The sequence below is a fragment of the Salvelinus namaycush genome, chromosome 34 (genome assembly GCF_016432855.1).
Source record: "Salvelinus namaycush isolate Seneca chromosome 34, SaNama_1.0, whole genome shotgun sequence".
NCBI classification, from domain to species: Eukaryota; Metazoa; Chordata; class Actinopteri; order Salmoniformes; family Salmonidae; genus Salvelinus; species Salvelinus namaycush.
Window position 1 is genome coordinate 11772075 of NC_052340.1, and position 25565 is coordinate 11797639.

Sequence of the window (25565 nt, forward strand, 5' to 3'; positions counted from 1 at the left end):
CCGATTTTCGGGAAGTCTCATGGTCTGACAAAGCTCAGTCACCTTTCACTGCAGATGCGGGAGGCTGACATCGGCGGATGCAGTAAATTGAGCCACAGGCCATGCAAAAAAACATATCTCTGGATGTTTTATTTTTTATTATGCTAATCCGACTCTAGGCGGTCCAACATCTAATTTTCTGCTCTCTACCCTTTCGTTCAGTGGTTTTCACAAATTATGCAGTGTTCATTGAGTTCGTGTCAATTTGCATATTCACCACAAGATGGTGCTGCTGCTGAGCATACGACAGAACACTCCTCACGTAACTACGTTGTCTTTTGCGTGCTCCATTGCTGATGGCTCCTACGTCACCAATCCATGTGTTGTATTGTTGTTTTCGGCAGTAGGGCAAGTTTTTATTACCAGGGATGGTTTAATAACAATGTCCGAAGTACTGATGAAAGAAATGGAAGAGGTATCGCTTTGTCACATAAAAACAGAAGATCACCCGGAAAATGGTCGGAGTTTTCTTTTGGTTGGTGAACAAGAAAGTCTGCAGGTAACGACGTCGGTTTGCTAGCACGCAACTAACGTTAACTAGCTAGGAAAAATGAAAACAAAGTCCACACTGGTTGGCCAAAGGGTAACATTAGCCAGCTTTCATGTTTGTGTTAACAAAATGAAATATGTCACGTTGCCATCCCGTCTTGCACAAGTAACAGCCAACTACGGTGTTAGTTAGCTATCGTTAACGTTACTCGTTATGTTGACATGGGCCTCGTCGAACCTAACCTTGGTACGGTAGCCAATGAACATTTATTTATTGTTAAAATAATATTTATTAACCTTTATTTAACTCGGCAAGTCAGTTAAGAACAAATTCTTATTTTACAATGCCGGCCAAACCTTTTAACACAGACGACGCTGGGCCAATTGTGCGCCGCACTATGTTGTGATATAGCTCGGGATCGAACCAGGGTCTATAGTGACGCCTCTAGCACTGAGATGCTGCGCCACTTGGGAGCCCTGGCTATTATTTTGTAGACATTTTGTCGAAATGGTCGACACGCAGCTAACTTGATAAGAATGCTCTAACTTAGCCATGTAACTTTGACTAGCTAGTCATACTTAACGTTAAAGATATGTTTTCAAAAGGGCAGGAGTATTATCCCTTGATGTCTGTCACATAGAGAATTATAGAGGCCTCTAGTGACCAAAAAGCAGTTTTGGCATGGGCAGCGCCATTGAGGGCTTCTGCCATTTTAAAGTAGTCAAAGTAGTCAACTGGGTGGGGATTCCTATGGGTTGTAGCCTCAATGGCGCTGCCCATGCTGTCACAGACGCTATAATGGCACAGGTATAAATATTAGTCCTCTATCTATCTCTATGGTCTGTCATGACTGGCCTTGTTTCAGTTTCCTTTCAGGAAAGTCCCTAATGAATCAGGCTGTGCAAACACCACACTCTAGCTGCTTTTAGCAACCCGGGTGTATTTACATACACGTTGCTCCCAGTCTTTTTGGGTTGCACAAAAACAGTCCACGGGAAGCCAGAAGTTAAGTACAATTACACATTAATTTACTGTACCGGTGGGCATGATGGTTGGTCATGATGACTGGGGGGTATTTGAGACAAAATATTTCAATGATCATATTATTAAAGACTTTCCAAACGTGGGTCTGTTGCAGACTCACTTTTTCTCTGCTTACCTCGTGTCAAAATAAAGTGGGTCTACGTAGACCCACGTTTGGAAAGTCTGTTTAATAATACGATTATTCAGATATTCTGTCTCAAATTCCCCCATTATAATGACCAACCATCCTGCCCACCGGCACTGTAAGTTGAAAGGGAATTGTTTTTAACTTCTGGCTTCCCGTGTACTGTTTTTGTGCAACCCAATACAATTGGGAGCAACACCCAATACAATTGGGAGCTCCAGAAAGCAGCTAGCCACACAAGTCTTGACTGAAGCTAATTAACTCCCTTGTAGGGTTGAGTCTAGCTCTCGAGAGCCCAAGGGGCTATGGCTAGCTACCCAGCCCTTGAGTTCTCAATTGAACATCAGGACCACAGCTGGATCAATGAACTACAATCCCAACGCTTTGTTTTAACATTTAGAAACATTACATTTCCAGTGTGCAATACCGTTTTGGAAACCTATGGAACTTAACTTTCACATGTAGGAGAAAGAGTCTTTCGATTACAAAAGATGCACCTACTGTATGCAGTTTAGCAAAGTTGCATTATGAAACGCACAGCCATCAGCCCCCATCCGAGGTCCTAAACTTCCTTCCCAGTTATGCTCCATTGGGGTCGTTTGAAGCGGAAATTGGAGGGGAGGAAGTGTAGTCTTGGTTGTTTGAAGTGGAAATTGGAGGGGAGGAAGTGTAGTCTCGTTTGGAGGCAGTGTTTTTACAAATACATCTTCATGTTTTTTGTACATAGTATAGATTGATTTTATTAGGATCTCTTTTAGTCTTCATTTGGACTAATTTTCCAAGAGTCCTTAAACATTAAAATACAATTTATAATACGATCACATTTTCACGTAACACACAGTTACAAACAGACATAATACACTGACATATTGACCAGATAAATACCTTAACAGTCTGAAAAGATAGATTGATTTCTTCATCTACCATACCTTCCAATGTATTATATTATATTTAAATGGTTCTAAAGTATTGTTTGAATTTATATTTTGAAAGGTTTCTGGTTTGCTCAGATAAATGATTCCATTTCTTTATTGCTCTAAATCAAAATGTTATTTTGCCGATTTCTCTTTTCTGTCTGGATAACACAGATGGGGGATAATCTATTCCTAGTATTTACTGAATGTCTGCCTCTTACCAACTGAATACTGGTGTGAATAGTTTGGCCGTTTTAAGTGGTGTACATTGTGAAATAAAATAAGCATGTTTTTTTCAATTATCTTGTTGATTTATGACCAACCAAGAGCATTGAGCATGACTACAACAGAATAACCATATCTCCACCTTAAATCAAGCCTTGCTGCTTTGTTCTGAGCAATCTGCAGCCTCCTAATTTAACTTGCTGATGCATTTCCCTAGACCACAGGACAGTAGTTCACCTGACTCTCAATTAATGCTTGGGTTGTTTGACCACAGGACAGTAGTTCACCTGACTCCCAATTAATGCTTGGGTTGTTTGACCACAGGACAGTAGTTCACCTGACTCCCAATTATTGCTTGGGTTGTTTGCTTAACCTGTCTAGGACTGGGGTTCCGCTAGCAGAACCCCTCGCCAACAGCAAATGAAATTGCAGGGCGCCAAATTCAATCAACAGAAACTCATAATTCAATTTTCTCAAGCATACAAGTATTAGACACCATTTTAAAGATACATTTCTCGTTAATCCAACCACAGTGTCCGATTTCAAAAAATCTTTTCGGCGAAAGCAGAACATATTATGTTAGGTCAGCAACTAGTCACAGAAAGCATACAGCGATTTTCCAACCAAAGAGAGGAGTCACATATTGATCAAATGAATCACTAACCTTTGATATTCTTGAACAGATGACACTCCCGGGACAACATGTTACACAATACATGTATGTTTTGTTCGATCAAGTTCATATTTATATCCAAAAACCTCAGTTTACATTTGGCTTTGTTTCCAAAACATCCCGTGAATTTGCACAGAGCCACATCAAATCACAGAAATACTCATAAGAAACATTGATAAAAGATACAAGTGTTATTCACAGATTGAAAGATATACTTCTCCTTAATGCAACCGCTGTGTCATATTTCAAAAAAACTTTACGTAAAAAGCGAACCATGCAATAATCTGAGTACGGCGCTCAGAGACCAACACAACCCAAGAAGATATCCGCCATGTTGGAGTCAACATAAGTCAGAAATAGCATTATAAACATTCACTTACCTTTGATGATCTTCGTCAGAATGCACTCCCAGGAATCCCCGTTCCACAATAAATGTTTGATTTGTTCCATAAAGTCCATAATTTATGTCCAAATTCCTCCTTGTTGTTCGCGCGTTGAGTACACAATCTAAACTCACGACGCGCGGGCAGGTCCAGGCAAAAGTTCAGACGAAAAGTCATATTACAGTCCGTAGAAACATGTCAAACGAAGTATAGAATCAATCTTTAGGATGTTTTTGACATAAATCTTCAATAATGTTCCAACCGGAGAATTCCTTTGTCTTCAGAAAAGCAATGGAACAGAGCTCGCTCTCACGTGAACGAGCGTCACGAGCTCAAGGCATTCTGGCAGACCTCTGACTCATTCCCCTCTCATTCTGCCCCACTTCACAGTAGAAGCATCAAACTAGGTTCTAAAGACTGTTGACATCTAGTGGAAGCCTTAGGAAATGCAGCATGACCCATATCCCACTGTATCTTCAATAGGGAATGAGTTGAAAAACGACCAACCTCAGATTTCCCACTTCCTGGTTGGATTTTGTCTCAGGTTTTTGTCTGCCATATGAGTTATGTTATACTCACAGACATCATTCAAACAGTTTTAGAAACTTCAGAGTGTTTTCTATCCAAATCTACTAATAATATGCATATATTAGCAACTGGGACTGAGTAGCAGGCAGTTTACTCTGGGCACGCTTTTCATCCAAATGTGAAAATGCTGCCCCCTATCCATAAGTTAAGAATCTTTCCCGGTAATTATTTAGCTATGGTTCCGATCTTGCATGCAGTTTTAATTTGTTTTATTACATAGATGAGTTATTTGAAACGACCATGATAATAAGCAGTTGTTTAGCTGCACCCCTAGTAGTTTGGTTTTTGCCACTTCCTCAATTTGTACTCCCCCATACTTAATTGTATCCCATACTGTGTTGGCCTTTTCCTGGTGGAACAGACCAATATAACCTTGGTTTTCTTGGTGTTCAAAACAAGTTTGTTCCGGCAAATCCACTCCCTGATATTTCCCTGAACTACTGATAGAGCTTGCTGTACTGATTTGTCTTGCAGTATAAATTGTTGTATCTGCAAATATAGTAACTTGAGTTTCAGATAAGGCATAAGGAAGGTCTTTGGTATATATTAAGTAAAAAAGTGGCCCAAGGCAGCTGCCCTGCGGTATTCCACAGTTTAAAGCATGAGGGGAAGAAAACGACCCATTGATATAGGTGGACTGTTTCCTGTTAGTGAGATTTGACTGTACTCAATTCAATGCTGCCTCCTTAAACCCATAATGCAATAATTTTGCCAAAATTATTTAATGATCCACTAAATCAAATGCTGCACTGAAATCTAAAAATAGTACACCCACAAACCTGCCATTATCCATAGCAAGGAGCCACTTGTCAGTCATGTCAACCAATGCAGTGGTAGTGGAATGGTTTTTGCGATAAGCATGCTGATTGGCTGTAATCAGATCATTATTTTTCATGTACTCCCATATGTCTACTCACAATACCCTCCAATATCTTACTGAGTGAAGGAGTAGACTAATTGGTCGACTATTAGCAGGAGTAATGGGTTCTTTGCTTTCTTTCGGGATTGTACACAGTTTAGCATGCTTCCATGCATTTTCCAGTGACCAATTAAATATCTATTTCAGTGGAGCTGCAATCTGGGGAGCAGCATAGCAGTTTTCTTTTCTCCATAAAATCATAACCTGTAGATTTTCCATCGGTTAATGACTTCAATAGGTTTAACACCTCCTCTACTGACACCATTTGTAGGCTAAAAGAGCAGTTTTTGGTCATAATATGATCATCAATCCATTGGACAATAGCTTGTTTGGAAGAATGAGTGTTTACGTTATCACTCAGTAAATTCATTTTCTTTGTAAAAGAAAATCTGCAAAATGATTGGTAATATCAGCTGGTTTTGTTATTGTTCTCCCGTCAACCTACACACTAGATGAGCATGATTAACCTTTTGTCAATAGGGGGAGCAGTTAGCATTTTTTTTCTTCTGGGTGTTGCCAAATTAAACTGCCTCGTACTCAATTCTTGCTCGTACAATATGCATATTATTAATTCTATTGGATAGAAAACACTCTCTAGTTTCATAAACCGTTGGAATTATGTCTGTGGGTGACCCAGAACTCTTTCTACAGCGAAATCCATGACAGGTACTGCGAAGGTCTGAGAGCGAAGCTCTGGTCTCAGATCAGTTTTAAAGGTCTGTGTGTATCCTATGGAACGACATGAACTGCACCCGCCTTCCCCTGGATGTCAGTAACCAATGAGAAGTGGAATGGGCTTTCTACGTAGCTCTCAGAGTTTATAAAAGGCCAAGGAGTGAGGTGCGCCTTCTTTTCGACGCTGACCATTACGCAGAGAAGGACCTCAGGATGCCATTTTCAAACGCTCAGTTATCAACCTTAGATGTATCCGTCTGTAATTTAATTCGATATAGGTGTTAGAAACATCATAACGAAGCTATTTTAAACCGAGTTATATCAGATTATGCGAGTATATTGCGATTTTTCGGAATTTCCTCAGTATTGCGTCTTGAGGATTTGGACACGTTGGGGCAAAATAGCTATTGTTAGCTATTGTTAGCTGCTATATCAGAAGTTGAATGCAACGTTTTACAACCAAGCAACGATTCTTTTGGACAAAGGACCACTTGGCCAAGATTCTGATGGAAGCTCGTCGAAAAGTAAGAGCTATTTATGATGTTATTCCGTTTTTATGTGGAAAAATGTAAACTCAATAATGGCGACTAGTGACGCCATTATTGCGGCACTAGTCTGGCTGTAACGCACACTGTATGTCTAGTAACGTTAATTTTAAAAATCTAACTCAGCGGTTGCATTAATAACTAATGCATCTTTCATTTCATGTCCAACCTGTATTTTTTTAGTCAAGTTTATGAATAGTTTTCGATAAAAATAGTTGTATTTTCAAGATGGCGCCGGGCAGATTGCTTGAGTAGTTGGACACTATTTCCATTGTGTAAGCACGATTTGTGCCGCTAAATATGCACATTTTCGATCAAACTCTATATGGATTGTGTAATATGATGTTACAGGAGTGTCATCGGAAGAATTCTGAGAAGGTTAGTGAAAAAATTAATGTATTTTGGTGATGATAACGCTATAGCTCATTTTGCCTTGAATCAATGCTCGGGTAACGTTTGCAAATGTGGTATGCTAATATAACGATTTATTGTGTTTTCGCTGTAAGACACTTCGAAAATCTGAAATATTGTCTGAATTCACAAGATCTGTGTCTTTCCATTGCTGTGAGCTGTGTATTTTTAAGAAATGTTTTATGATGAGTAAATTGGTAATACACGTTGCTCTATGTAGTAATTCTAGTCGCTTTGGGGAGATTTGTGATGGTGGCTGCAATTGCAAACTATGATTTATACCTGAAATATGCACATTTTTCTAACAAAAGACTGTCATCTGATGAGGTTTTTTCTTGGTTAGTGGCTATTTATTTCTTTATTTGGTCGAATTGGTGATAGCTGGTGATGGAGTGGAAAAATAGTGGAGTAAAAAAAATGGTGTCTTTTGCTAACGTGGTTAGCTAATAGATTTACATATTGTGTCTTCCCTGTAAAACATTTTAAAAATCAGAAATGGTGGCTAGATTCACAAGAAGTGTATCTTTCATCTGGTGTCTTGGACTTGTGATTTAATGATATTTAGAAGCTACAATTTACTTGTGACGCTATGCTAGCTATGCTAGTCAGTGGGGGGGGTGGGGGGTGCTCCCGGATCCGGGTTTCTGAGGCGGTAAAAGTTAAAAAGCACATACACTGAGTGTTCAAAATATTAGGAACACTTACTCTTTCCATGACATCGACTGAGACCAGATTAATCCAGTTGAAAGCTATGATCCCTTATTGATGTCACTTATTAAATCCACTAATTAAAGAAGGATTTTTAAGCCTTGAGACAATTGAGACATGGTGTGCCGTTCAGAGTGTGAATTGGCAAGACACAATATTGAAGTGCCTTTGAACGGGGTATGGACGTAGGTGCCAGGCGCACCGGTTTGAGTGTGTCAAGGAATGCAACGCTCCTGGGTTTTTCACGCTCAACGGTTTCCCATGTGTATCAAGAATGGTCCACCACCCGAAGGACATCCAGCCAACTTGACACACCTTGTAGAGTCCAGGAAGGGGTGAATTTGAAATTCCTAAACGGTTCTATTAAACATTCTGGGTGTCTTGATATCCTATCAAAAAACCATGTAGATATAGCAATGCTCCAAGAAACACACCTGCTCCAAAAGGACTCATAGAATAAAGAACCATTTGTACAAACTGGCTGCTTTTTCATCAACCCCAAACAAAACTAAAGGTGTAATCATAATGATACATAAGAAACTCAAAATTACCATCTTGTGTAAAGGGGAAGACCAAGAAGGCAGAATCACTTTCCTTAAATGTATCCATAATGGAAAGAAAATGCCCTTTTATTAATGTGTACGCTCCAAATTCATATGATCCTACGTTTTTTTATTCTCATTTTCTGATCAGCATATTGTTAGAATTAGCTGAATTCCATCTGGTTATTGGGACAGACATGATTGACATGTGGGACAAATCTAATATGAATAACTACAATCCAGACGCAACCAAGGCTCTCCAGCATATAGTCTCTGATTACAACTTCATTGATTCCTGATGAGCACATATTCCTAAGGCAAAAGAGTACACTTTTTAGTCAAACAGGCATAAATCATTCTCACAAATCTATTTCATACTACTATCTACAACCCTAGTTTCTTTAAGAAAATAGAAATTTGACATAAGAGCTTGTCTGACCACTACACTTTCTACTGCCAACTTCAAATGTCAGTTTCTCATAAAAGAGCTGATGGCTTTTTCAATGTTTCATTACTACAAAATCCTACATTCTGTGATCAATTTGTGATCCCCTGGACATCGAGGGGACTTCCACCTATGCTGTTAGGTCCCCCAATGTCGTGGGGGTCGGCTCCAGTATCCCTTCCATGCATCTAGATACCATCTGTGGTCACCTTCGCCATAACCTCGAGAGAGGACAGACCAGAACAACAGTTTTAGTTTAGGGCATTTCTGATTCATGAAATCCAGACAAACTATTCACTGTATGACAAATTATTACTGCTTCCAATATTCTTAATACAAATGTCTAAGACAAATATCAAAGAGAATAACAACACACAGGGGAAACCATTTTTCCCCCTCCCAAATTGGCTTACACTTCCCTATCATCTTGGCGGAGTTACAGGGTCAGGGAGTTAGAGGGCTAATGCTTAGGGAGAAATCCCCACCATCCAGCAGACCCAATCTGGTGACATTTGTTATTGACACAAGACAAAAGCAAAGAAAACAAAACAACAACAGCGATACACTTCTTCATATATCACTCGATACACTTCTTCATATATCACTCGATACACTTCTTCATATATCACTCGATACACTTCTTCATATATCACTCGAGGGGGGAAAACTTAAGTCCATTTGGAGTAACTGTCAACCATTAACAACATATCTTTTTTATTTTAGTGGCAGGCATGTGAAGAAAATCTATTTGCATATTTACAAAAGGGCCCCAGGGGGACTAGTTATTCCCCATTTAAACACATGACTCACATCGTGATTCATGTGTCCCAAAAAAACAAGGAAATAATTGTGTCCCATAAGGTAATGGTAAAATAGACTAGAGACAAGTGTCCCTCATTCAGGGGCAGCGCTCTCTCTCTGTCCTTCTCGTGGTCTGAATCACACACAGGACCATTGCTAAATTATAAACTTCTTCCTAGTTATTAGTGTTTACATATCCCATTTAAATGTCTCTAGTCTTTCTAGTGAGGGTGCTCAGGCCTCATCAGAAAGTCAGAACAGAGGTCATTCAACCCCACTAAGTGAGTGTTTCTTTCCCTTTTCTTTCCCTGTACTTCAGATGTTATTTAACGTTCCAAACATTTTGTTTACATTGGGTTTTTCAGTACATTTCTTATCAAGATAATTTACATGTGTGCAGCCAAAACTGACAATAGATACTTCAGAAAATGGCCTTTGTTTAAGGTGCATCCTTTCTAACCTGTGAAAAATCCACTAAAAATAAAAAGACCCCACACAACAAATCAGTATTAACACCACTAATAAATATTAATTAACAGGTAGGTTGTGTGTGGGTGCTAAAAACAAACAAAATTGCCAGGCCTTACTTATTTTGGAAGCTCCCTTAACAGCCAGATTCGGGTACCTTTTATACTAACTGTTCTCCTAAGGCACCTGCCTCAGAAAGCATTTCAAAGGGAGAGATACAGAATAATTGGTCAACTCATCAGAACTTGGTAGTGGACATTCCATAAATCCTGGAAGAAAATAAACATGTACTTAGTTTGCACATCTTAATCAGTCCTAAAAATTCTTAACTTCTTATGGCTGCAGCCCGAGGCCGCCCACAATATGACAACAGCCAGCTCAAGTGCAGGGCGCGAAATTCAAAATATATATTTTTTTTAATATTTAACTTTCACACATTAACAAGTCCAATACAGCAAATGAAAGGTACACATCTTGTGAATCCAGCCAACATGTCCGATTTTTAAAATGTTTTACAGCGAAAACAGCACGTATATTTATGTTAGCTCACCACCAAATACAAAAAAGGACAGACATTTTTCACAGCACAGGTAGCATGCACAAAGCCAACCTAACTAACCAAGAACCAACCAAACTAACCAACAAACAACTTCATCAGATGACAGTCTTATAAGATGTTATTCAATAAATCTATGTTTTGTTCGAAAAATGTGCATATTTCAGGTATAAATCAGAGTTTACATTGCAGCTACAATCAGAAATTGCACCGAAAGCAGACATAATAATTACAGACACCAACGCCAAATACCTAAATACTCATCATAAAACATTTCTGAAAAATACATAGTGTACAGCAAATGAAAGACAGGCATCTTGTGATTCCAGCCAATATTTCCGATTTATTAAGTGTTTTACAGCGAAAACACAATATAGCGTTATATTAGCTTACCACAATAGCCAAAAACACAAGCCATTTCCCAGCAGTAAAAGTTAGCGATCGTAACAAACCAGTAAAAGATATATAATTTTTGACTAACCTTGATATTCTTCATCAGATGACAGTCCTATAACATCAGGTTATACATACACTTATGTTTTGTTCGAAAATGTGCATATTTAGAGCTGAAATCAATGGTTATACATTGTGCTAACTTAGCTACTTTTTCCCACAACGTCCGGATTTTTTTCTGACACACATATTCTGACCAAATAGCTATTCATAAACATAACTAAAAAATACATGTTGTATAGGAAATGATAGATCCACTAGTTCTTAATGCAATCGCCGTGTTAGAATTCTAAAAAATAACTTAATTTCGACATACAGCTTCGGTATAGCTAGAGTACCCAAAAGCTGGGCGCCGACGACTAGTTCACATGTACGACAGATATATGAAATAGCATCATAAAATGTTTCCTACTTTTGCTGATCTTTCATCAGAATGTTGGACAAGGGGTCCTTTGTCCAGAACAATCGTTGTTTGGATTTAAACGGCCACTTTCCCTCTCGATTTAGCAAGCACACTAGCCAAGTGGCACGAATCTCTCCATGTCAACAAACGGAAGAGAACGGAACACGGCAAAACTCCCGGAAAAATTTCAATAATCTGATTAAACTATATTGAAAAAACATACTTTACGATGATATGGTCACATGTATCAAATAAAATCAAAGCCGGAGATAGTAGTCGCCTATAACGACAGCTTTTCAAAAGGCAATTCCACTGTCCTCCTCGCGCCTTCCTGAAAACAGGAAATCGGTGACACGTCATTCCAAGAGGACGTATTCCATCTCAGACCAAGATAAACACCCCATTTCTTCTCTCACTGCCTCTTGACAACCAGGGGAAGGTGTATGACGTGCATGTATACTAATAGGTATCCTGCCCATTTATAGGCAGGACTTAGAAGAGAGCCTCGATTTCAGACTTTCCACTTCCTGGTCAGGAAGTTTGTGCCAAATGAGTTCTGTTTTACTCACAGACATAATTCAAACGGTTTTAGAAACTAGAGAGTGTTTTCTATCCAATAGTAATAATAATATGCATATTGTACGAGCAAGAATTGAGTACGAGGCCGTTTGAAATGGGCACCTTTTATCAGAGCTACTCAATACTGCCCCTGCAGCCAAAACAGGTTAATCTTATTTGAGTTTACTGCGTCTTTGTCATGAAGTCTTGATAAAACCATGTATATACAGAATGTATACTTCAGACACGTCAGATGACAGTGTCCTGTTAAGCGGAATAGGCTTAGGAATCTTATCTTTTTAAAAATGTTATATTTTTGCATTTTCCAATTTTCCAACATTCAAAACAAAAGTGAAAAGATATTAGACAACAATAGGACAAAGTGACAGTAACAGACGAGCGTAACTTAAAAAATTATTATATATACAAACATAAATAAGTCATAATAAAGAGTCAAATAAAAAATAATAATAATGAGACATTGGATTATATGGTCACCTGCCGTAAGCTACATATTATACATTACGTGTGAAACATTATATAAGGATTATATAGAGATTCAGTCAATGTGATGTGGGGGGAGATTCTCCATATAGTCAATAAAAGGTTGCCAAATTCTGTAAAATGTCTTTAACTTATTCCTCAAGCAGTAAGTTATTTTCTCCAGTGGGATACAAGTTTTAACTTCCGATAGCCACATTGCAACTGGCAGGGAGGAATCCGATTTCCATTTCAAGGCATTACATTTCTTGGCAATCGCTAGCAATATTTCTGTTAGCTTTATAGTATGGCTTTGCCTAAGATTGGAGTTAGTAAAGTTACCCAGTAGACAAACCTCCGGGTCTAAAGGGAATGCAACCCCGTGAATTGAGGATATGGTATCGCATACCCCCTGCCAGAAACCGTGTAGTTTTGAACACTGCCAAGTGGAATGGAGGAATGTTCCTTCATCTGAGCCACATCTAAAACATAGGGAGGATATATCAGGGTTGAACTTGTGCAGTCTAGATGGGGTGATATAGAGCTGATGGAGGAAATTAAACTGGATCAGTCTGTATCTGGAGTTCAATGTGGATGTAATCTTATCTTTTTGGCCTGTTGCATTGACATATGTCCCTGTAAACTCAACTAGTCAAAATATGAAACCTGTTTAACAAATCTGCTAGGACCTTCAAAAAGTTGGTGCTCAATATTCAGTACTAAAAACATTTGCTTGGATCTACTTCAATTCTGGACACAGATCCACATAATGGAAACAGAATATTTTTTTAGATGACATTACCTTCTTGCTTAAATCATTTGTGTTACCCAAACTGTAGAATTGAGTTATAATACTTTGAAATTGTCAAAAATGTCTCTTATTCAATTATTCATACCTCTGTCCCAAATGTCCCACTGAGTCCCTTACAGCCTGTTTGAATTCAGTGAGTACTGACGGCTATCTGTTTCACAGGAAACGTATCGCTAACCCAAACACCAGATGGTGGCCTCTAATTTAATATCAGTCCCAATGCTCAATCCCTCTGTTCGTCATGTGACCTTGTATTGAAACATTATTTCTTCAAATTACTAAGACATTGCATTATTAGAGTGATATCTGAAAGCCAATTATCATTCACTTTGTTACTTTCGCTAGTCTCCATATCTGTTTCCCTCGACTAGGACTCCCTTCTTCCCAATAGGAAGACCTTCTCAATCTCTACTGCTAATACACTCGGATCACTCTCAATGTTCTACTTTTCCCCATATTGCAAGATTTAAAACAAAACAGACATGATAACTATCTCTGTATTGGAAGGCATTGTTTTAATTTTAGTCTACCCTAACAATGTTACCTCTTAATATTTATTACCAATTTCTGTTGGATATTAAATTTTTGCTTCACACTTATTAAATATCTATTATTTTAAGATTAACATGTAATGCGCTGAATTTATAAAATACATCTGCCAATTCAGAAGGGAAGAGATACATTTTGGAGGGAGCTTTCTTTTTTAAGGTAGATTTCGAGACTAGAGTCTCTTTCTGGGATCAACTTTCACAGTAACTGGGCTGGCACTGTCTATCAGTCCCCTATAGATGGTATGCTCTGTCCATACTAAGTCTCTACCTAGCAAGTTAAACTCTAGTAACCCATGATGCATTGATACATTGTTACTTTATCAAATCTAGTAACCCATTATACTATTAAGTTCTCTTAATACTTTTTAGACCACATACGTACATCTCCGGGAAGTAATCTATTGTTACTTCATCAAATCACTAGTAACCCATTATACTCTTCATATGTTACTTTATCTCTAGTAACCCATTATACTCTTTATATGTTATCCCTAGTAAAAGCATATTCGGGAATAGTACTTTCTCCTTTCATATCCACATACATAATAACGTTATGCCATCAAACTCCACTGAGACATGTTATCCTCGTTACTAATGAGACTTGTTATCCTCGATTGAGATCCTGAGATGTTATCCTCTACCTGTAGATCCGAAGGGCGGTGGTGGACTTAGGTATTTACATCCACACCACCCCATGTGCATCTTCAACGATTCCTAAATGCCTACAATAACACCTCGTGCTATTATCAGTGGTTCAGACCACATAGAAAAGTATATCGTTGCACCCTATGCACCACAGTTATCTTGCCGCTACTTCCTATATATATATAAAACACCCCTTGCTCAATAACACCTCGTGCTAGTAGTCCCAGACTACGATGGGTGGTGGTGGACGAAACCCCTAGATAACAGAACTGTAGATAATGTTATAGATCGAAAAACTCAGCTCACACAGAACTGGTTGGGGTATTCATTCAGACCTCTTTCACACCGGAGCTAGTCCCCCGACAGCTCTCATTCACTCAGTACTTAGTAGCTACATTTTAATCCTCTTATTATCCATGTTTCATCAGCTTTATCCAAATTTCAATCAATCAGTTTAACACGTCCTTTACACACTCACACAACTTTAACATTCACTTAGCACTATTCCCAAACACACTCGGTAATCTCCCTTATTACCCCATCTGCATCTTCAATGATTCTCTGTCGTTACTTCTTATGCACCACATGTATCTTTCACATACATATATAATAACACCACATGCTATTAGTAGTGGCTGCAGACCACGTAGACACTTCTCTAATAAATGCCTACAGACAGCTGTCAGTGGGGATTTCCATGGTACCGTTACGTCCTCGCTCTAGTCTTCTCATGACTAGTGAATAGCCTTCTCCTATAAGACTATGGGTACCTTTTTATGTGTTACTCGCCTTAATTTAGTTTATCATTTATTTGAATTTTTATTAAAAAACATTTTTAAATTGACTTACTGAAATTCAGTAGACATGTCCCTCAATTGTTCACAGATGATGTCTCCCCCTGTGCAGTTCACAGTAAGGGTCTGGTCTGGCTGGGTCCTTGTCCTCTTTTGGTCAGACAGGAATTTCCCTCACGCTTCATAAAATGTGCCACTGGTTTTCCTCGCAGACCCCCACTGGAAAGCTCCACAGGCAAAATCAATCATCCAGTTTGTGACGCCAAATTGAAGGCTATTTCATGCAAGAAATTGCCAAGAAACTGAAGATCTCGTACAGTGCAAACTGGCCCTAACCAGAATAGAAAGAGGAGTGGGAGGCCCCGGTGCACAACTGGGCAAGAGGACAAGTACATTAGTGTCTAGTTTGAGAAACAGACGCCTCACAAGTTCTCAACTGGCAGCTTCATTAAATAGTACCAGCAAAACACCAGTCTTAACGTCAACAGTGAAGAGGCGACTCTGAGATGCTGGCTTTCTAGGCAGTTCTGTGAAGGGAGTAGTACACAGCGTTGTATGAGATCTTCAGTTTCTTGGCAGTTTCATAAGAAAGTTCTTTGTTTTTGGCCATTTTGAGCTTGTAATCGAACCCACAAATGCTGATGCTCCAGATACTCAACTAGTCTAAAGAAGGCCAGTTTTATTGCTTCTTTAATCAGAACAATGGTTTTCAGCTGTGCTAACATAATTGCAAAAGGGATTTCTAATGATCAATTAGCCTTTTTAAATGATAAACTTGGATTAGCTAACACAACGTGGAACACAGGACTGATGGTTGCTGATAATGGGCCTCTGTACGCCTATGTAGATATTTCATTAAAAAATCTGCCATTTCCAGCTACAATGGTCATTTAAAACATTAACAATGTCTACACTGTATTTCTGATCAATTTTATGTTATTTTAATGGACAAAAAATGTGCTTTTCTTTCAAAAACAAGGAAATTTCTAAGTGACCCCAAACTTTTGAACATTAGTGTATATGGCAATGTAAACGACTCAGGATAAAATAAAACATTTTACAAAAAGGAAAAGACGTAGGAAGACTATCCGAGCCAAACTTTAAATTGTATTTCCGCCCCATCCTAAATTGGTTTAGGCATAATTCTTCTGCCCCCCTGGCTGAGTATAGAGAGAAATATGGTGTCTCCTATTACCCTGGAAGAAGTGGTCTTCACTGATATACAGTATCCCTTAAATAATTAAAACTACCCTCAAGGCTTATTATTATTTGGCGCAAAATTGAAAAGCAATGTAACTGGGAATCAAAATGGCATGCCCATACTCCAATATTTCACAATAATGTCTTGTTATCTGGAAGGTGGCCTTTTGCACCCCCCCAATGGTCCAAATGTGTAATCCCCATACTGATATCATGGACAGCAAGGGTTTGAGAACATTCCAAAATTTGAAAGATACTTACACATTACCAGGCAACTTCTTTTTTCTATATTTACTATTTCTTTTTTTCATATGGAATCCCTTAGGAAATCCAACTACCAAACCATCCAATGATTGGATTTATAAATAAATGATCTGGGCTCCTGAAAGGACTGATCTCTAAAATATATAGAAACAACTTTTGGAAAGGTCATTCTGGGATAGCCATTAAAGTATGGTCCACAGATCTAATTGAATCTGGACAACCGTTTAACTGGAATAGAATATGGATAAATATGACCTTGGCATCCCGTAAACCGAACCATCAACTTATACATTTTCAGTTTGTTCACAGACTGTATTTAACACCAAGGAAATGTTTAACGTTGAAATTGTCCCCAACTGTTCACTGTGTCCCCTACATCAGGTAAGCACATTCCTTCATATGATATCGGAGTGCCCCGCAGTTATATGCTTCTGGGGCAAAGTTAAAAAATAAAAAAATGATTTTAATTTTTTAATTTTTTAGAAGTGCATGAATTTAAATATTCAATGCTTTGAATCAGTTATGTTACTTAATGATAATAGCCCCTTGAATCATAGAAGATTACCGCTAGCAGGCAGCACTGCTGGTGTGGAAGGCATGGTTTCTGGTTGGGGAGGGAAGATACGGAAGGAGGGCTGGGGGACTGAGGGATGGAACAGGTTGGGGTGATCATTATATGCATTTCTTTGATTGTTTTTTGTACCTGTAACCCTTTAAAAAAAAAAGACAACTAAATAAAAGGGGGTCAATTTTTTTTATAACCTTTCCTCAACCAGGGCTCTACGCTGACCTTTTATTTACAGGGAGCACGTGTGTGCCTAAGTTGAAAAATGCAGGAGCACACAAAGAAATTAGGCAAAGACGCAAAGACAAATATCTTAAGTAACAAGCCGCTTTCTTCGTAGTAATGGTGCAGGTATGACGGGCATGGCACCTGGGCTGCTGTACAGTGAAGTAATCATTGCAACAATTATCATCTGGGTGATGTTTTTTCTAGGTGCACTGATGCTCCTAAATTCAAATTCCAGGTCGCACAGCAAAAATATTGTTTTTGTTACACCTGTAGAGCCCTGTAAACTGCATACAGTAAGTATCTTTTGGATAAGGAAAATTATTGCTCGCTTATATGAATGTTAAGTTCCAATTACAAATGTTACAAAAACTGCAACGCGTGTAAGGCGTATTTGCATTTAGACAGAGGATTTGAGTATCATCGGAGCATCGGGACATTTTTCCTCACAAGGCTAAAGGGGATGTCCAATGGCTCATTGTAATGAAATGCAATTTGAGTCATGAATAAGGGTAAGGTTGAGCCTTGTGACTACTTGTCAGTGTAAAGTTACCTTTGATAACATAATTGTTAGGCCAAATGCTAATGTAGGAGCCATTTTGTCCTGTTTATGTGGTTGTTCTTACCCTGCTCGCCATTAACACATTGGAACTAAAATATGCGCCTACGGTAATTACATCTACATGTATTCTCTACATAGCTATCTGCTTCCATACTTCCTGGTCGCCTGTTTGCTGATACATGTAACCCATGACCCAAATCGATATAGTGCCCTCTAGTGTACACATTATGTGGAATAAAGATAGATAAACTATATCCACAACACAACAACTACATAAGTAAGCCTAAATTGCTCCTACAGGAAAAGTAATTTGACATGTATTTGACAACACAACATCCTACAGCTAACTATAACATAACTTGATCTCCCATCCTCTCCAACATTAACCCAGGTCCATGATGAGGCTCAGTTCCTGGAGAGGCTGGGCTGCGGGGACATGCAGGGCATCAAGGTCCTCTCCATCTTTGGCAACACGGGCGACGGCAAGTCCCACACCCTCAACCATATCCTGTTTGGCGGGGATACCATATTCTACACCTCCAAGTCCCCCAGCTCCTGCACAGTGGGCGTGTGGGCCGCCTTTGACCCCGGGCTGGGCCTGGTGGCTCTGGACACAGAGGGCCTGCTGGGGGCGGCGGCCAACCAGAACCAGCGCATGCGTCTGCTGCTGAAGGTGCTGGCCGTATCGGACGTGGTGGTGTACCGCACGCGGGCCGAGAGGCTGCACAACGACATGTTCCAGTTCCTAAGCAGCGCATCAGGGGCCTACCTGAAGCACTTCACCCCCGAGCTGCGCGCCCTCTCCAGCCGCTGTGGCATGGACGTTCCCCTCTCCTCCCTGGGGCCGGCGGTCATCGTGTTCCAGGAGACCACCCACACCCAGCTACTGGGCCATGGTATGTACAGGAGAGGCCCAGTCACTAACATGCACCATATGCAATCATATGTTTCTATACATGCGTTACACAACAATTTGCTCATGAGTTGTGTTAGACAACACATTGTGGAATGGTTAGATTATGCTGTCATGTTGTTGTTTCAGACTCATTTGCCCAAAGTAATTGCACCTTGGGGATAAATAACATAACTTTTTTTATTGAATTGAACAACAACACGCTAACATATTATTTAAATTCAGAATCGCACCCAGCCATTACACTGGGTGAGACACACCCACAGATACAACTACTAAAGTCACACATACTACACTATTTACTCAACAGTCAGTTGGGTGTGTGAACTCTATCCATGACGTTGTTCTACTTTGTCCCCAAAGAGCGAATAGATGTCCCTGGCTATGCAGACACTCAGCTCCAGAGGCGCTTCCATGACCTGGGCCTGGGTACAGAGGCCTTCAGCTCAGTGCAGTACGTGGGCACACAGACCATCACTCCACCGACCAACTACTCTCTGCTCCTGGAGGCTGTACGCCAGCAAGTCAGGAACACTGCCACCCGATCGCCCCGTCAACCTGCCATCGTCTTCAGCGCTCTGCAGGTTTGTGTGTGTTTATCTCTTTGCATTGTTGCACAATTCATTTGTTTGATAGACAGGTAATGCCGGTACTAGCTAATGTTCATGGGAATTATGTGCTTGTCTGGGTAAATAGGCCTTTCCAAAAACCAACCAATGAATGAATTTTTTATTTTTTGACCTCATGACCCTGCTTGGCTCCTCCCCTTCCATCCCCTGGGCGTCACCTCTCCTTCTCCCCTCCGCTCCAGGCCCTGAGTGACAGGTTCTGTGGGGAGATCTTAGACGACAAAATCCCCCTCTACTCCTTCTTCCCTGACGAATACTTCACCTGCTCTTCAGTCTGCCTCAGCTGCAAGTAAGTGACTTCCCTGCGTCTGCTGCATGTATCTGAGTAACTCTATAACATGAATCAAAACTAAATGGGGAAGGACTAACCTGCATTTGTCCAATTGAAGCTCTCGTTTTCATTGCAAACCATTTTCCATGCTTTGCTACAGTGTGCGCTGATGAATGGTGTATTCACCTGCTGCACGTGAGCAGGTAGTGCTAGGATATGTGTCCCTCCCAGATGGGTTGCCACAAAGGAAGCATAAAAGTCTGTTTGTCCTATGTAACTCATACATCTCTATGGGTTTTCATTATGTACAGCGTCTTCTTTAACTTGGGAAATTTGAGCTAGATCAGAAACCGAATTTTCCCTAAACGTACTGATTGGTGTTCATATCCAGAATTAGACATTGGTTTAACAGGCTCTCACTGCTTGAGTATGAAGCCTTGTTTGTCACCGTTATAAATGTGTTATGATGCACGTCTAACATCTTATGCCGCTAGGAGAAAAGGAGCGACGCCTTTTGGCCATCCACCAACATGGCAGATGATCAGAGATGTTAAGTATGTGATGGATGGATTAATTGTCCTTGTTTTCTTTCCCCTCAGTATCCGCTGTAAGAACGGGATGAACCATCTAAGAGACAGGGTCCCTCACCTGGCAGACGGACTGTGTCAGTACGCTCACCAGTACAACAACAAGGTCCTCATCTGCAAGGTAAGACATTTCACATACGGTTTGTGATGGGACTTAAGAGAGAAAGATACATTAAGTTAGGTTGAAAGCAATATAGACTTATTAATGTGATCTGAAAAGAAAATGGACAAGAAAGTATTCTTCTATGTATGATATAGGCTTGAATCCTGTGGAGATGGTGTTGAACAATTTGTAGTACTAGCAAATGCATGAACCAAGGGTATGAAGCTAGCATTAATCATACGTTGTGTGCTCTCTCCCTGATCTGATCCTACCCACGCAGAGGTGCTATGAGGGTGGCAGGGAGGTTATTGTCATTCCTAAAACCTCAGCCTCCACAGACAACCCCTGGTTTGGGTTGGCAAAGTTCGCCTGGTCTGGGTGAGTTGTTGATGTAATCTGAAGTCTTTGCAGACACTGACACTGACAATGACACTGACACTGACACACACACACACACACACACACACACACACACACTCACTCACTCACTCACTCACTCACTCACTCACTCACTCACTCACTCACTCACTCACTCACTTTTTGATGGTATTAAAGATGTCCCTTTCAACCATCCAGTCAATGAAATACCACTCATTCACAGATACATAGAATCCACTCTGCCATCTAAGCCAATGCACTATATATTTCCTTCCACTCTCTCCACGGTGCACCTGTCCTGCCAGGTATGTCCTGGAGTGTGGCAGCTGTGGTATCATCTACCGCAGCCGGCAGTACTGGCTAGGCAACCAGGACCCAGAGAGCGGCGTGGTGCGGCCCGAGGTCAAACACGTCTGGGAGGGGGTGAGCTGAGCCGCCTAGTCCTACACACCCCTCATTGTACTGGCAGGAACTACAGACAAACAGTCACTCAAGCTCAATTGAAGTGCCAGTGAGAATATTTAGATGCATTTGCGACTGAACAGGTTGGAATTTATATGCAAACTGTCTGGCATATATTTAACTTTCAAAGTATGTCCGTTATCAAATGTAATGTTACTCTCACTGGCAACATCAACACTGCACACTGTACTTTAATGTGTCATGGTCATCATCAATTATGAATGGATGAATACACACTGCCAACATATATCAAATGCATTCAAAGATGACCTCCCTCTCCTTCTGACCGTTGCTCTCTCTCTGTCTCTATGTCCAGTCTGAGGCCTTCCTGACAGACCACCAGAATGCGGCGCAGAGGGTGCTGGATGGGATGAACTTTGTGATCCAGTCTGTGTCGGAGTACAGCACGGGCCCCACCAAGGCTGTCACGTCCTGGCTCACTGACCAGGTGGCCCCGCTCTATTGGAGACCCAACACGGACATCACCGTGAGTCATCGCTCTCACAGCATCATCGAACCAGCAACACGGCATCTAGACCAGCAACACACTCACAGGCTTTTTGAACAGATAGCGAGCCCTAAGAATAGCTCTTTTTATTAAGGTGATAGACCCAGTGCCCAAATACCAAAAGAAACAGCATTAATTCTAAACCCAATATATTATCATTATAGTGAGTAAAACCAACAATTGGCTGTTTTAATTCTCAAATGTGGCACTGAACAGTTTGGTATGGTTGTGAGTGTATAGTTTTACTACTGGCTCTTGACATTCTAATCATTATTGTGCTCTGTCCCTGTCCCCCAGATGTGTCACTGCTGTAAGAAGCCCTTTGAGGAGGCAGAGAGGAAGCACCACTGTCGTTGGTGTGGCGAGGGCTTCTGCCAGGCCTGCTCCACCCACAGGATGCCCGTACCCGAGAGGGGCTGGGGAAGCACCCCCGTCCGGGTCTGTGACACCTGCCACCGCCAGGGAGGGACCGACACCACCAACCAGGGTCAGGATGCCAGCTAATGTTTTAGGATCAGTGTTGGGCCGTGGATGTTAATGTAAAACCTGATGTTACCTCCTACTTAGTCTGATTCAGGATCAGTTTAGTCAAATGTATTATTATTATTTTGTAATGAATGAGGGACATGTCCTAAATGGTACCCAGTTCCTTTTACACTGAACTATTGACCGAGGTGGGCCATTCTGGCTCGAACAACGCTTACTTGCCGAAGACTTACCATCTTACTTTACTTTACTTACTTGGAACCATTGGGCTCTGGCCAAAAGTAGTACACTAACAAAGAGAATAGGGTTCAGTTTGGGAGACAACCAAGGTGTTTGATGTGAATAGTGAGTGTTCATTCATGTCTCCCTCGAAAGACGACTCCTCTCAAGGGACTTCCTAGTTATATAGAGGTTAAAAGAACATGTTTTCCAGTGATCCTGATGGCTTTGTTGGTCCCTCTCTGTGTCCTGTAGTGTCTGTGGTGGAGCCGCGGGGGCTGATGGCCCGCAGGGTGACAGAGGTGGCCCAGTCTACTCTAGACATGGTCACCACTGCAGTGGACTACCCTCTGTGTGAGTACTGCTAGCGTCGTATTTGAGAAACGCATCACAAATAAAGCTAGCTAGTATAAATGTCTCTGTGTATTCACAAAAACACTTGGAAAAAACTTCACACCAGGAACCATAGACATTTTACCGCATATGCAGACAGAAATCCACAAGATACAACATTTAATATTATATTCACAAAGATTACACAGTCTTTATCTTCTGCTCTGACTGTCAATAAACAGCTATTTATTTATCTCGCTCTCCTCCATGTTCCAGGCTTTGTGAAGGGAGTGGCCCGGCCTGACTACTGGATCCCCGACCAGCAGATCGTGCAGTGCCACAAGTGCAGCAAAGCCTTCACCCCCAGTATGTCCAAGCACCACTGCCGGGCATGTGGCCAGGGTGTCTGCAGCGGTTGCTCCTCAAAGAGCCGCCCAGTGCCCTCCCGTGGCTGGGACCACCCTGTCCGCGTCTGTGACGACTGCGCCCGCCTCAAGGGCAGCCTGTGAGGTCGGGGCAGAGACCAGGGATACTGTGCTACTAGGTATCTGAAATCTAGTGAGATGCCACGGCACACCACATTTTGCTTATCTCTGTCTCTCTATGCACTATGAGCCACTGACCTTTTTAAGAGAAAAATACCCAATCCAGGTGACCCCTGCCCTATGGGGAAGGCACTCGAGTGTAATGTGCTGAAGTAGCACTCTAAACATGGGACTGCCTCATCTGATATCGACTGCCTAAAAACCAAGAACTAAACTAGCGGGACAAGAACTGGACTTCTGACAACTGGACAGCTGCAACAGTTGTAAATGACTGAGTGTAGAAAATGTGCAATCCTACCAGACTGAGAGAACCTCCTCCAAACAGCCCACTGTTTGCACTGAAAGACATTAGCCCGACAACTTTTCTGTTTGCACACAGATCTCTCTACTTGCGACCGGGAAGAATCTTAATATTATTCTTACCTGTTGGGAATGGCTGAACATTGATGAGTTAGATCAGATTTTAATTCAGCTGTGGGCTGTAGTGGCCAGCCAAGCCTTTGCCTCAGACCACACCAAGAAGTAACAGCCCTGTAACCTGACAGAGGAGACACATGAAGTGACATCACAACATGCTCTTCCTCCCTGAATGTGATCTCGGGCAGTGTGCCATGGTTTTGAGTTGATGCACAAGACAGGAAAATGAATAAAGATGTCACATGCAGACATTCCAGTTGACATTAGTACCCTTTTTCACACTGTCTTGCTGACCCCATCCATACTGTGCTGGCTCATGTATTTTCCTTTAACATTGTCCTTTCCAGCATGGTTCCAGCAACTAGGGTGGATTATTAACCAGTGCTGTACTGCTGGGCTCGGCTCACTCGTGTGAAAGGGGTATAGTATCTGAACAGGTAGGCACTTTTGGGATCCATTGATGTTTTGAAACAAGCACATTATTTTTTATGAATACTGAGGGTTTAGTTAGTGAAAAGGCACAAGAGGCAGTGCTGTATCATGAATACAGTCAAAGGTAAATGGCGTTGTTCGGCCCGACGCTAGAGCGGAGTCGACCCATTTGCCTGTGACTGTATTCATGATACAGCACTGCCTTTGCGTGCCTTATTGTTTTTAGAAATCTGTTACCAACATATTAAAATAACAATGAATTACATATTTTCATTAACATTATTTTAATAAGTAAATTCATAAAATGTCATTATTCTACCAGGAGATATAGTGCGGACAAAAATCTGGTTGTTCTTTTGGTCATGTTGCTACAGATGCGACCTAGTCGTTAAAGATTTTCATAGTTGCTATGCAACAGGATGGTCGTCAGTTCTACTAAACAAAATGGTTGCTATGCAAGCAGGATAACTTTCGTGTCACTAGCTAGCCAACTTCAGCTCAGTCAAGTCAAACATTGAACCTGGAATGACCGTACATTAGCTACATTTTCGTTTGAGCTGTTTTCTATTGGCATTTACTTGGATTTGTTCATGATAATGGCTTTGATGCGTGATTTCGCCTAGCTCAGAAAAGGTTGTCTCGTCTGGTCACAGAGAAATTGAAGAGTTAAACATTGTTTCCGAGGTTGGACAGGCAGACAGCGAGGTTTATATTAACCCCGCTATACCAAAATATATGCTAGTCTGGAAGCAAGGGGAAATAATGTGCGAGTTGAGATGATTCGGACAGCAACATGAACATGTCATGATGGAACTGTTATCAGGCATCCAGGATCCAAACAACCAGTTTTATTATTAGAATTATTAGCTAGTGTTATTATTGGAAGAAATCTCAAATTGAATCGCGTGCTTATGTAAAGCACATATTATTTGCATTTGCAGTAATATCATCTATCCAGTATCCATTGATGTGACTGACATGACATGTTAGCCGAATGAAAAAGGCAATTTCATTTCTCCATCAGATTTTATTCTCTTTACAAAGTACTGGATCCTATAATACTGGCCTTCTGTATCGTCATAACCAATTGTTGTTTTATTCAATGTGTATATACTATGAGATTCTGGGTATATGACAATCTTGATTTTTTTTTAAATCAGTCTTGTCTGAATATTAATTAACTGAAGCCATCCCACTGGGCACACACTGGTTGAATCAACG

The 25565-nt window shown here is 40.8% G+C and overlaps 1 protein-coding gene across 1 annotated transcript; it reads left to right on the forward strand.

Annotated features, from left to right (window-relative positions):
* Positions 1–345: 345 nt before the first annotated feature.
* On the forward strand, positions 346–25476 carry LOC120028315 (zinc finger FYVE domain-containing protein 1-like). Its single transcript, XM_038973520.1, has 11 exons — positions 346–538; positions 18453–18957; positions 19338–19558; positions 19786–19892; positions 20474–20582; positions 20845–20942; positions 21248–21365; positions 21721–21891; positions 22210–22399; positions 22873–22971; positions 23227–25476. Exons 1-11 carry the CDS (start codon positions 422–424, stop codon positions 23457–23459), a joined length of 1968 nt encoding a protein of 655 aa, XP_038829448.1. The 5' UTR covers positions 346–421; the 3' UTR covers positions 23460–25476.
* Positions 25477–25565: the final 89 nt, after the last annotated feature.